The sequence below is a fragment of the Macrobrachium nipponense genome, chromosome 19 (assembly GCF_015104395.2).
Source record: "Macrobrachium nipponense isolate FS-2020 chromosome 19, ASM1510439v2, whole genome shotgun sequence".
Lineage (NCBI taxonomy): Eukaryota > Metazoa > Arthropoda > Malacostraca > Decapoda > Palaemonidae > Macrobrachium > Macrobrachium nipponense.
The window spans coordinates 36,260,477-36,274,191 of record NC_061088.1 but is presented as its reverse complement, the minus strand read 5'-3'; the positions used below and the strand labels follow the sequence as shown (position 1 = coordinate 36,274,191).

The following is a 13,715-nucleotide window of genomic DNA, read 5'->3' as shown; positions in this document are numbered from 1 at the left end:
ATATGCATCCCCAGACATACGGATCCCCAGACATACGGAGAAGTGCATCCCCAGTCGTAAGGAAAAGTGCATCCCCAAGCACTCAATTTATCCTTGAAAAAACGTCACGTAAGTCTGGCAACATTGTTGAACGATGATCCTCTAATATGTTGGTAACGTGTAAACCCACCTTCTACCTCTCGTTCTTCCACGTCATTATCACTTATTTCATCACTTGAGAGCTCATCACCACTATCATACTCTTCCTCAGAAGGAACATATTCCTCGGAAGAGATATCACTGTTCTCACTCATGGTTTTGCAGTAAAAATGCTGAGAAAACAAAAGAAAATCATCAGAGAAAACAAAGAAACTGGTGAAAAAACATGCATGAACAACCAGGAGTGCTCATTATGCAGGCTAGACATAGCAAGGATTTCCAACTTATTGGAGCAGGCTATGATGTCATAGCCAAGAATTTCCACTATTGGATGAAAAAAAAAAGTAGGAGGAGCTTAGTGTGTGTTAGTACAGCCTACCCACGCCTGCAAAAACTAATAGGAGACATAATCCAACACTACGAGCTTCCCTATTGCGCTATGGAGTTATGACAACGTATATATGTCACGGGGAGTGTCACTGCACCCTCCATGACATCGTAGAAACATCACGGTCCCAAAGGGGTTAAGGAAGTAACTCCATTTATGTATCTTAGGAAAAATACAAATTACTTTTAGAATTTGTAATTTTTGGGCAGTAATTTGTCAATTTTCCTTAGAAATGAAAAGAATTATCTTTCTTTCAGCGGAGCAACAAATATATGGATGCAAAATTGAAGGCCCTAAAAGCTCGCAATGAATACATTCTCTCTATGGATTCTGCCAATGCTGCAATCCACAAGTACTTTGTTGAAGATCTGTCGGACATTGTTGATGTGAGTAATTGATATTTACATGTTAGTTAATGGCATCTCTTACCTTGAATATAGTAGTTTTAAAATAACCTTTCAATGTTATTTTGAAATTTCATGATAAGTTGATTACAAAATTATAGTCATTACAACTTTTACATACTGTATTAGATATTTTGTAGGTTAACTTCTTCTGCTAGTGTAAACATAAGTAGAAGTGTTTCTGTTTACGTTTGTTCTCACTCTCTGCTTCATTTTTTAATGTAATGTCACTTTCTTTCTAGTGTATGGACTTTGGATTTCACAGCAGCATTGCCAGAGCTTTACTTGCTCATGTATCAGCGCAGGAATGTGTACGTAGAAGTCTCCAGAGTAGCATAGATGACCTTCAGAAAACTATCAACAACCTAGATTCCCGACTAGACAAGCAGCGCTTCCTTGAATACAACAATGCAGCATTTATGTTACCAAAAAAGTTTGAGTTCCAGGGACATAAAGGCGATGAGGTGGGTGCATACAGTATCCTTATTGTATGATGAAACCAAAAAGATCCATGATATAGTAATATATTTATTTTTAGAGGCCAGAACTATTTCTGTGTCAGTCATAAATCTTAATAATGTCAGAACAAGTATTACTCATTTTTAACATAGCATAGTTGATAAAGAACTTACCTTTGATGCAGTTCATTTAATTGAATGGCCACTGTCATGGTGCATGTGTGTGCGTGTGTGTAATCATTTGGTGAATTCATTCCTATTAATTGCAAGAAAATAGTGTAGTTTTGCTTCTGTAGATGCCAAAACTGAGCAGTGCTTTTATACAGAATAAATTACAAACAGAAAAACTTTAACAAAACTTGACATTTATGTTAATAACAAATTAACACATGGTTGATTGTATAACATGAAGTTCAAGGTAATAGCTAAGTGCATTGCCATTGCAGTGTAAATTCATTAAGTCAAATGTATGGTAGGAATACTTCAGAAAAATATAGCAATTACTGTATTGCTAGTTAAGCAGAAAACTTTTGATTTTTTAGCAGTCCTTCATGAAAAATGTAATTTTATTTTCAGTCTTTGACTAGCAAAAACTGAGCTATGATAATTAGCGGATAATTAGCTTTTTCTAAATCTAAGCTAATGGTCATCATAGACAGTTCAGCCATTATAAGATGCAACATTGTAGATTATTTTCCAAAAATTTTAGACAGTTTTGGTTTTTAGAAAAAATAAAACATACCATATATTAAAACAGTTACAACTGTAATTTATATTTGAAAAATAATTGTTAATGCATAAAAATTTATTTTAGTAACACTAGTTGATCTCATTTTCCAGAGACTGAAACCTTAGATTGAAAAGTACCTATACAAAAGCACCAGATTTGCAAGATGCTAACTAACCTTAACACTTACAAAAAATTTATACTTTTGTTTCACAAAAATATTACATTGGGCCTACAATATATGTATTGATAAAGTAAAAACATACCAAACTCAGAAAGTTATTTACAGTAATTGAAAACCACAAGAAATCAGTAAATATGTAATGCCTGAAAAGTCAACACCATTCCATAATTTTGCAAGAAATTAACAGAATTGCCATGCTGCATGGATGTGTTGTTTTACATATGGCAAATCATAATTGGTAGATATAAATTGTTTTGGTTGTGTTTTAATGGGTAAGAGGCTGCCTAATAATTAAAGTCTGGTTCTAGCTTTGTAGTGAAAGTACACTGCAAGAACACATTATGTATTAGTAATATTACTTGTGACTGTAGCCAGTGTCTGATTAAAAGGAAAACTGAAATCTTGTTTTCAGTTCAAACTCGGGCGAAAGTATTTTGGAATCTAATATAATTGTTAAACCAAGTGGAACTAAAAGAGTTATAATGCCCACCATAAAGTTTCATGTCAAAATTATGTTAACTGTCTAAAGTTTTCAAAGACAGTCCATATAAATGCTTTGGCTGTAACATTGTTGTCACTGAATTAACATTAAAGAAATTGCCTTGTGTTTAGTAGGTATTTTAAAACAACTATGGAATTAAACATTTTAGAATTTTTGTCCTTTGATTTCATTGTACATGAACTTTTCAATGTCAGGATCTTGTAAGATTAATAACATACATCCTCATGAATTATGTATGCTGTTTCCAATATTTGTGAGGGATATTAGCAACGATTTGTGGTAGTATTTGGTACTTCCTGTGTTGTCTGATTTTGTCTGTTTAGATTCCTACTAACTTTATTTTGAAATGCCTACTAGAACATGAGAGCATATAGCAGTGTAAATTGCTTTGTAGAATGCTGTAGGAAGTTGTTTTGAACATAAATTTTTAGCAATATACAGTGCTGAAAAAAGATGTCCATATTAACGCTTATCAGTATGTTACAGGGTACATTACAAAAGTTGCCAAGGGGTAATTTTATGATTTCTGCTTTCTCAATCTAGATATGCACATGTATGTGGAGTAATAAACTAAAGGTATTGTATCAAAGCATGGTATTAATTCCTTTGTTTTTATGCATGGTATACCATTTTATTCTTCAGTAACCACTGTTAATTGTTCATGGATGTATGAGTGTGTTTGGGGAGTGTTTAGTAGTCTTTGGCAGGCACTGTCACATTGCAGTGCCAGACTCATGATGATTTGAATGCAACACAGGTGAACCAGGTTATTGTGAATCGACAAGTGCAAGAGGAGATGGAAAAACGATACGCCCATCTTGTCAATCGACTAACAAGCCTGAAGACAGAGTCGGAGGAGACGTGGAAAACGATAGAAACTGCAGAAAAGACATTGATGGAGATGATTAACACGAGAGATTATGATGTCGCTCACTACTTTGTTGATGAACCAAGACCAGATAATAAACAACCAGAGTCAATGCTTATCAAAATGAAGGCAGACCGTCAGGAAACCGAAGATTTCTATTTAGGGGTAAGTCATCTTGAATGGTTTTTCGTTAATTTTTTTTTTTTAAATGAAAATTACAATTTAAGCATTTTAAATGGAAAAGATCTGAATTGGTAACATATTGCCAAAAATAATTTTGTTTTAATGTAAGTTAGATGATACTAATAAAGTACATTTCAGAAATTATATATCTTATTTGTCCCTTAGGGAAATAACAACATTTAGAATTTCAGAGGGAAACTGTTCATTTGTTTTCATTCATATTGTATATTTTTCATTTATGTTTGGAATTGTTTACTGAAGGTCGTTTTCATTGCATCCAGAAATTCAGGGAATACACTGTGGGAAGCAACTTGATATGCAGATTACAAGCCAGGTATGAGTTAATGCGCAGGGCCTTGGGAGCTGAAAATCAGAATACATCATCTCCTACCCCAACAAGGTACTGCAAAGGGTATTTTCTCATGTTAAAATGGCTTAGGCTTTCATTAAAATCTATCTCATATTTAAATAACTGTGCTGTAGCAATTTTTCAGATTTCGTAGTAGAGCTTTTAATGATTTTCAAGATCCTGACTGATGTCAAGTATATTTCTAGTTTTTCACTAAAAGTAGCTCTTGTTATGATTTAGGAAAAAATTATACTAGACGTAGGCAGTTTTTCTTTTTCAAATTTCTCATCATGAAAAATAAGATACCCTGAATTTCCATGATAAATACCAGTATCTGCATCAGTGTACTTACTATTCTGGTGTCAGTCCTTTTAGTAAATAGAAAGTCTTATGTAAGAATATTAATTGTGATGATGTTCATAATGTTCTCAGTTTTAAGTATTAAATTGTAAAACTATAAACTAAATTAACCATGTAAGTAGTGTTAGGAGGATTCCTTATATGTACATAGAAGCAATTCTGTAGCATAAATCAGTAGGTTTTCTTTGGTTGTAATGGTTTTGCTTGAGAAACTTAAGGAAAATATCCAAAAAAATATCCCAAAGGAAGAGGAAGTGATTCTCATTGTTTCATCAACACAGGAATTTGGAAAACAAACCTCGTCGACGTCGCATTGGTCGCAATCCTCTGATGGGCCAGCCCAAACTATTTGGTGGTTCTTTGGAAGAGTATCTAGAAGCTACAGGCCAAGATATACCACTTATTATGAAATCCTGTATCAGGGTTATTAATCTCTATGGTAAGTAATAATGTATGTGGTTTTTGATTACAGTAGTTTTTTGTGAAAGTTGGCGGACTGTTTCAGGGTAATTTTTTATAAATAAATTTTGGTCTCTGTCAAAGACTAGCTCGGAAGCTGCCTTATGTACATGGTTTGCCATTAATGGTAGAAGCAGAGCATCAAGTCATAGAAAATGTTTAGAAGATGAATGAATGGAATAGTATAGAGGAGAAAAAAATCATTATAAGCATTATAGTGACCATGTGACCTGTAAGAGACAAGAAGAAAAAGTACATACTGTCAGGAAATTAACTAGTATTTGGATGTTTAGGGAAGGTATGTGTAGGTATGTATGTGTGTGTAAGGTGGGGACACAATACTAAGCATTGAATATAATGTATATTGCCCAAGGTTGCAAAATAAAGATGTATTAAAGAATTTTCAGTGTGATATGCATGAGAAGAGAAAAAATTAGGAAGAGGGCTAGTATTAACATCATCTTGTGGTGGAAGGGGAGACTTTAGAAGGAAGAACATTTTTGTAACCTTGGAGAAATTCTGGTGTGTGAAGCATGCACTAATAAGGCAGTAAGAAAACGAATACTAACTGCTTGGATGAAATTGAAAGAGTTATACTGCTGGTAAATAAGAATATTCCACTATATTGTAGTGCAAAAATAAATTATACACATATGATACCTAATATTCTACAGAGTATATACATGGGCACTTACAAAGAAAATGGTGGAAGTTTTTAAGACATCTTTTTCTTCAGTTAAGTATATCTTAGTTTTACCAGACCACTGAGCTGATTAACAGCTCTCCTAGGGCTGGCTCAAAGGATTAGGTATTTTTATGTGGCTAGGAACCAGTTGGTCACCTAGCAACGGGACCTACAGCTTATTGTGGGATCCGAACCACATTATGTTGAGAAATGAATTTCTATCACCTGAAATACATTCCTCTGATTCCCCGTTGGCCGCGCTGAGAATCGAACTTCAGACCACCGGATTGGTAGCTGAGCGCGAAAACCGCTCGTCCAATGAGGAACTTTTCTTTTTCTTCAGCTTGGCCCATTTTTATACGGGGTTGCTGTTTCCTATCAGCCAATCGAAGTATGGAGAATTATAAAAAAAACAGAAAGAACTTCAACTAGGATTTATGGACTTGATAAAACCATATGACCATGTACCAAGGCAAGAAGTTTGGAATTGTTTGAGGGTGAAGGGTGTTTCTGAAAAAATATGTGAAGGTGGTGCAAGATGTGTATGCTGAAGCAACTACACAAATAATAAAACCATATGACCACGTACCAAGGCAAGAAGTATAGAGTTGTTTGACGGTGAAGGTGGTGCAAGATGTGTATGCTGAAGCAACTACACAAACATGAAGATCTGTTGGAACTACATAAAAGTTCAAAGTGATGGCTGGTCTTCATCAGTATTCAACTCTTAGCCCCCTGCATTTTTGACCTTGTGATGGATGTTAAAACATCAGATGTCAGAGAAGAGATCCTTTGGGGTGCTCTGTTTGTTGATGACATAGTGTTGCCAGGGCTAGAGATGAGGGTGAGCTGAAGTTAGAAAGGGGGGAACAGGCGCTTGAAGGTCAAGGTCTTAAGATAAGTAAGATAAAGACTGAGTATCTGTGGATGGGAGAAGAAGGAAGATGGGGAACAGTGAAATTGGATCAGGATGACATCAAGAGATTCAAAACTTAAATATCTAGGATCAAACATGACTGACAATGGAGATGTGGACTTTGAAATGCATCATAGAAAACAAAGTGCTTGGATAAACTGGAGGTGTCGGGGATATTTTCCACAGGAGGATTAGTGCAAAGGTTAAAAGAAAGTTTAGTGAAAATGTAGTCAGACCAGCAATGGTTTACTGAGCCAAGATATGACCAATGGAGAAAGCTCAAGAACAGAAAAAGATGTGGCAGAGATGAGGATGTTGAGATGCATGTGTGGAATCACAAGAAGAGGTAGGATCAGAAATAAATTTATTAGAGGAACAGTTAAGGCAGGGGAAGTATCAAAGGCAGCCCATGAAAGAAGACTATATTGGTTTGATCATGTCATGTGAGTAGAAGATCATGTATGTAAAAGGGTTACAAACATGGAGTTGGAGGGACGGAGAGGAAGAGGAAGGCCAAGTTCAGATAGAAGGATAAAACAGCAAATGCCACATGGGAGAAAGGTCTAAAATGTCAGTCAGGATGCATTGGACAGAAGAAGGTGAAGGCTAATGGCAAGTTTTTAAGAAATGTTGCTACAAAATGGAGTATTGTGTTAAGATCAGATTACAAATGAGGAAGTTTCAGAGAGGTTTAGTATCCCCAAGAAGGCTATTACAATGAGATCTGAAAGATTTAGCAGTTGTAACATGCAATGAAAAAGGGTGAAGAGTAGTTCATTAGAAGAGTATTAGATATGAAAGTATATGACAGATGCCAGAAAATCCTGGTTAAAGGACAAGATAGATACCTGGACCAGATGGGAATCCAGACAGAAAGTGCACTAGACAAAAAAGTAGAGAACCTGTCATACTCTTAAAACCCACATAGGGAAAGCATGATGAGTTCATGTGATAATAATGACGACTACAATTTTAACTAGCTGACATCCTGGCCATATTTAATAGCAGTTTCAGTACTTTAGTTCCCTAAGTTAAGTTGTCTTGCATGGGCCCTGGTCAACAGTGTCTTTCTTGATGGATGAGCAGTGATTATTGCTGTAGGAGATTGATCAGTAGCAGGTCTGTGATGATGTTGATGGCCTGGGTTATGTGTGGGCTAGATGAAAACTGTTAGTTGTTGTCCTCGTAGAGGACAGCAGTGTTGCTTGATGGAACAGTGACAGTAGTAAGTAATACTAATTGATCAATTTCTTTCCTAAAATTTTAGACCATAGATTTTAGTAAATATGTACAGAAGATGAACTTGCTTAGTATTTGTTCATACATGGAACAAACCTTCAGACTTCATAATAGGATAAATCTTCTGGGGCCAGCTGGAAGCAGGTTATAAAACAATCGAAGATGGTAAATGCAAGGAACCTGTGGCATCTGGCATCAGATGTGTAGTTGAGGTGAAAGCTAGTCCAGAGACTTCCATTGAATCCAGTGATGCTCCAATCTTTTTTTGAGCCACCTTGAAGAGTGAACATTCGCTTTGCTCTCCTCTCCCCAAGCCGTTTTTTTTTTATTTTTTTTTTATTTTACCTAAGCCGTACTAATGTTTGATATACGTATATCCAGCATGAGTTCCAACATATTTATACAGCCTTCCAGGACTCCTGTGTTCACACTTCCTCTGGAACAGATGCAACTTGCAGTAGATGTGCTTCAGGCCTATTCCTACTGCTTTGTCACTGGCTGTTTCATGTATATATTGCTGATTTGTCTCTCTCAAGGGGAATATTGCCCCTTCAGGGTGAGAGGGGTCAGCAGGATGTTGTTCCTAGCATTTTGCATTTCTAATATTGTTGGGATATATTGAAACAGTTGTGTTAAGACATTTCAATGTTTTATATCTAAAGAGATATCTTGTGACATATTTTCTGGGAACGGGATAATGTTTTAGTCCTTTGGGATTTGTGTGGTTCAGGACTTTTGAGACATCACAGGTTTGTGTTACAGACAAGGTTACTGTGCAAGGATTTGTCTTCCTATCATAGGAGTATTCCTCCACTTTCTCAACACGAGTTTTGATGATGTAAGATCTCCGTTTGAGTTGATCCTGTTTGCTTGCTAAAGGCCAGTCATTATTTTCCGTCTCTTGTATTTCCTGTTATTTTGGAGGGGGCATGAGTTGTACACCTCACTCCCTTCCCTTAACCTTTACAGATAAATATGTTTCTTTGTTCTCTCTCAGGATAGGAGAAATCTTCTTTTCTTGAGGGTACAGGCATTTCATTTGTTTCTTTTCGGCCTCTACAGTTCTCATCCCTGCTTCTTGCCTTGAAGTCGGGCGGCTGCCGCACATTCCTCTCAGATCTTGGGAGACCCTCTGCTTCGCTTCCTTCTGTCAGAGTTGCCAATTCACTAGATTTTGGTATGCTCGTTGGTGCTGTGAAGAGAGTTTGGAACTCAGTCATTCCTGTCGGCACTGTGTTCCTTTTCAAGCCTCGGAGCCCCTTCTTCATGCTTGCCTGCGAAGGCTACTTCGTCATGCAGGAGTACCAGTCTTACAGATAACTTCTCCAATGTGGCTGCTTCTGCTTTTGTGGCGTCTCGTCTCCCTCTAATGTTTCGTCATCCAATGATGTTCACCTTGTTACTCTTTTTTGTTATATGAGATAAAATTGTAGTGCAATTTATTTTGAATAAGTTTAATCTGCCTTTACACACAATCTTTTCTTTCTCTGTGAGAATAGTCTGCTGTGTGACATCATGGGTCGGGTTGTGACGTCATGGCTACTCCTTATGACAACAACAACAGTTTCGATCAACTCTGCATTTCAAGAGAAGTGCGACCTGTCTTCCACTACCTTCGAAGTTGGAATTTCTTGGTAAATTCTTCTCTTTTCTTCATGTGTATATGCAGTTATTGGTGGGGCCCTCTGGTTGCTGTAGGCAATTCAGGAAAACCCTATCATCATCTTTGCCTTCTTCTTCGGTGCTCTCTATCACCAACAAGCAGGGGTTTGTTTCATGGTGAGCTTCTCATCAAAATCCTACATATCACAGCTCCTGGTACATGATTTCCTCGGACTCAGGTGATTTGGAGAGGTAACCCGAGTCTCTGATATTAGTTCTGGGATATATTCTTTCTTGTTTCTTCTGACACTAGGGTAGAGCAAGCAACCAACCTCCGTCCTGTTCGTGGACTGTTAGCTCGTCTGAGTTCTTTGATTTCATTTAAATTCAAGACTTAAGAATGCTTCCTACACACTGTTTTTTTCAGAACTCCAATTCATCATTTCTCTCCAGTTTGAAGTAGCATGAAGATTCTACAGCCTCCCAACCAGAGTTGATGCAGTTTCTTCACATGAGAGATTCTGGGCATCACATGAGAGATTCTGGGCGTCCGGGGACATGTTCCAGTTAAACATTGTCATCTCTGTGCTCTCTCTCGTGCCTTAGTCACCATAGTTCCAGACTTACACGGACATGGTACATGTCCATGGACGTATTTACCCAAAAGAGGTTTTGTCGTCTTTCTCTCATGGATGTGTTATTCCCTCCACTTTTCCAGATGTGTTCTGTGGAGATAATCCTTGCCCTTCTTCCCCCAATGAAGTCTCTCGTTTACCTTCAAGAGCTTCTTCTCGTTGTATGCTAGATCCAGGATTTCCTCACCCGTTGATCTTGTCCACGGACATGGTTTTCATGTGACAGACGTGATGTTCATAGCCGACATGCTCCTTCGGCTATTTGTGATTGAGAGACAGAGGTCTTTCTCTTTCTCCAGTTTCCAAGATACCAAGGCATTGTTCTCCCTTTCTCCAAAGAGGTCCTATGTTTGTCATTCACCTTCCAGTTAGTGGTTGTGACTTGTCAAGGTTAAGGTGTTGTGCTTCTACTTCTCTTTCTCCCAAGATAAAGACATATGTTGTCTGTAGTCGCATGTCCGTGTACGGGACTCTTCACAATCAGAAACAGCTATGCAATGGCTTTGGTCACGTAGATAGGTCCAGCGAAGTTGCCTTGGTTGCCATATCTTATATGTTCAGAATCGAATTGGGCCATTGACCTACCACAGTTTGTTTTGTGTAATGTCCGCGAGCTGACCGTCGACCTACCCAGTGGTCATTCAGCACATCTGTGCAGTACCATTTGGCCATGGCAAACGACTGACGTGAGCTCCCTTGGTAGCGTCCAAGACTTTCCATGTTTTCAACAAATGAGATCGATTTCCAACTGATGCGTCCTTCACAACAAGTCAGTGGATTCATTCAATCATGCCTGTATGGCCTTCATTGTGGGAATCAAAAGTCCTTGTGTTCACCCAAGACTTCAACCCTTCCCAGGTAGGAAGAATTCTTGTTTCAATGTTTATTTGAGGCCAGGAGCTCTTCGAAATAAGCACTCCAACATTCGCAGGAGCAGTCTTGAGTAAAGGAGCAGATCCAAAGGGGGTGAATTAAGAGTAACTCCCTTTGTCAGGCTCCAAAGTCTTAGGCTGACCCTAGTAGCTCCTTGTGGCCCCAAGCTGAATGGCTGAGAGAGATTCTGCCTTACCACAGCCTTTTCACCTCTCTTGTGTGGAGAGATGCCACCAGTCATTAGAGTCCTTATCTTTTCATGTATGGAGTCTCTTCAGTTTCTCTTTCAAGCTAGAAATATTTTTTGCGGAGCAGCGACTCACATGTAAGGCTAGTACTTCAGTGGATCTTTGTCAGCCATATATAAGATGAGCTGTCTGGTGCTGTGATTGGTGTCATCAAAACTATTTCTCTCCACTCATAGTTCCTGTTCTGTAGACAAGATCTGGATATTTGTCAGAACAGAGGAAGTTCTTTCCGTTAATACTGGCTCTACAGGGCTGGTTTGTGATTAGTTCACCTGAAGGATGTGGACATCACTTTTCCCTGAGGATTCTCTATGTGGTTCAAGAGCTTTGAGCGGTCTTGTTCACCTAGGAAAGTCTACCTCCTGCGTGGGACCTTACTCAGGTACTGAGTGGTCCCACTCAAGCTCCGAGCCCATACGTCAATCGTCTTACAAGAAACTGACTTTGGAAACAGTTTTCCTGCAGACCTTGGTTTCTTTGGAAGAGTCGGAGAGCTTCAGGGTCAGGCTTATGACCTACACTGACAACAGGTTGGAGTCAGTAGCTTTTGAATTTGCCCAGGAATTTGTTGCTAAAACCCAGATTCTCATGGTTCATGATGGCAGCTTTTGGAGTTTGTTATCAGTAACCTTCAAGAGTTTCTGCTGACCCTTCCAAGCACTCTATTGTTATCTGAAGGTCTTGTCACCGAGAATGTAGGTGTCAGACTTTATGTTAACACAAGCCATTTCAAGAAAGAGGTGTCCTAGAATACCATTTCATTTAATTACGCAAGATGATAAGGCAAGCGTACTCCTCATCGTTGAGTTCTGTCACTAATTAGGTACATATAAAGTGCATGACACCAGAGGATTAGGTTCTTCCATGGCATTTTAGAAGAACTTATCTACTTATCTATTCATAGGATTTTGAATGCTGGTTCCTGACTGCATCAAACCACACTTACTTTTTTCTACCTGAATGACGTTGCCCATAGATCCTTGAATACTTTTTCCATGGGTCCAGTGGTGGCTGTTCAACATGTGCAATTCATCCAGTGCCCCTGGCGGGACAGTTTATAGCTTGCCTAAGGTGATTGTGTGGAGTAGGGAATGAGTGAGATGACTGGTCTTTTCTTTCCCTTTTCTCCTTTCATCATACCTATGGGCAGTTTGAAGAATAGACATTATACGCTGGGACTGGTTTGATGCAGGTGAACATTGAAGCCATACTGTTACAGCACTTTTTATGTTCCATGCAACATGAAAATGCACTTCTCAGTAGCTTCAACTCCTTTCTCCATCAAGGGGAGTGAGGAGTGGTGACAAACCCGTTTCTTATGGCTTACATGGTTTGTTGCCTGAACAAATATAGTTCTTTTTTACTTCCATGTGCGCAGTGAATCTGGACATGTTTCATTGTATTTAAAATCAGTGGGTTGAGTGTTAGATATCCATATAGCTAACATCTCAAAGACTTAGGTACTCTCCTTTAGAATTCTCATTTCTAAGAAGAATGATCAGGTGTGTTGAACCTCCAATTGGTTCAGGATTCTCATACCTCCCTCCTAGTGTGAGTCTAATCTTATTGTTAAGACCAAATGTTTGTTCCATAAATGAACAAATGACAAATTTTTAATTGATATGTATTTTTTATAGCTAACAAACATGAGGTGTTAACATTGACTGCCAACCTTTAGCCACCCCTCTTATGTTTCATCTGGGTTGGAAGAAAGACTGATGCGTCACTGGATTCAAGCACGGTCTCTTGGCTCGCTTCCACCTCAACTACACATCATATGCGAATGCCAAGATTCCTTACAATTACAGTCTTTAATTGCTTTTAACCAGTTTCCAGCTGGCACCAGAAGATTTATCCTATTGTTAAGATCTCAGGTTTGTTAGCTATGAAAAATACAAATTAATTGCTCTTAAGCAAACTTGATTATTTAATTTCTTTTCCAGGGTTACATCATCAAGGAATTTTCAGAGTATCTGGGTCTCAGCTAGAAATCAATAATTTCCGTGAATCGTTTGAGCGTATGGAGGATCCCTTAGCTGATGTTACAGATGCGTCTGATATCAATAGTGTAGCAGGTGTTCTAAAACTTTACTTCAGGGAACTCCGGGAACCTCTCTTCCCTACTGTGTTCTTTGATCAGTTCATGGAAATTGCTCGTAAGTCTCTCTCTCTCTCTCTCTCTCTCTCTCTCTCTCTCTTCCTCTCTCTCTCTCTCTCTCTCGTCTCTCTCTCTCTCTCTCTCTCTCTCTCTCTCTCTCTCTCTCTCTCTCTCTCTCTCTCTCTCTCTCTCTCTCTCTCTCTCTCTCACATTGGATCTTGGCTATGATTCACATTTTCTGAACAGTGTAGTTTTGGTTATATTCAAGCATCAATATATTAGTTAGACTTGACCAATATATAAAAACTTTTAAATGTAGGTTTTTTATCATAGGCTTCTCTTGATTAAAGTTTGATACTTGATAGAATTCTCATTGCCACATCACCACATTCGATAGAA

The 13,715-nt window shown here is 38.3% G+C and overlaps 1 protein-coding gene across 1 annotated transcript in view; it reads left to right on the top strand.

The window, feature by feature from the left end:
• LOC135216243 (SLIT-ROBO Rho GTPase-activating protein 1-like) overlaps positions 1 to 13,715 on the top strand; it is a 179,001-nt gene that overhangs the window by 101,086 nt on the left and 64,200 nt on the right. Inside the window, 6 exon segments of the mRNA XM_064251407.1 lie at positions 784 to 912; positions 1,173 to 1,394; positions 3,532 to 3,834; positions 4,134 to 4,252; positions 4,843 to 5,000; positions 13,162 to 13,374. Coding sequence (XP_064107477.1) covers positions 784 to 912; positions 1,173 to 1,394; positions 3,532 to 3,834; positions 4,134 to 4,252; positions 4,843 to 5,000; positions 13,162 to 13,374 — 1,144 coding nt within the window.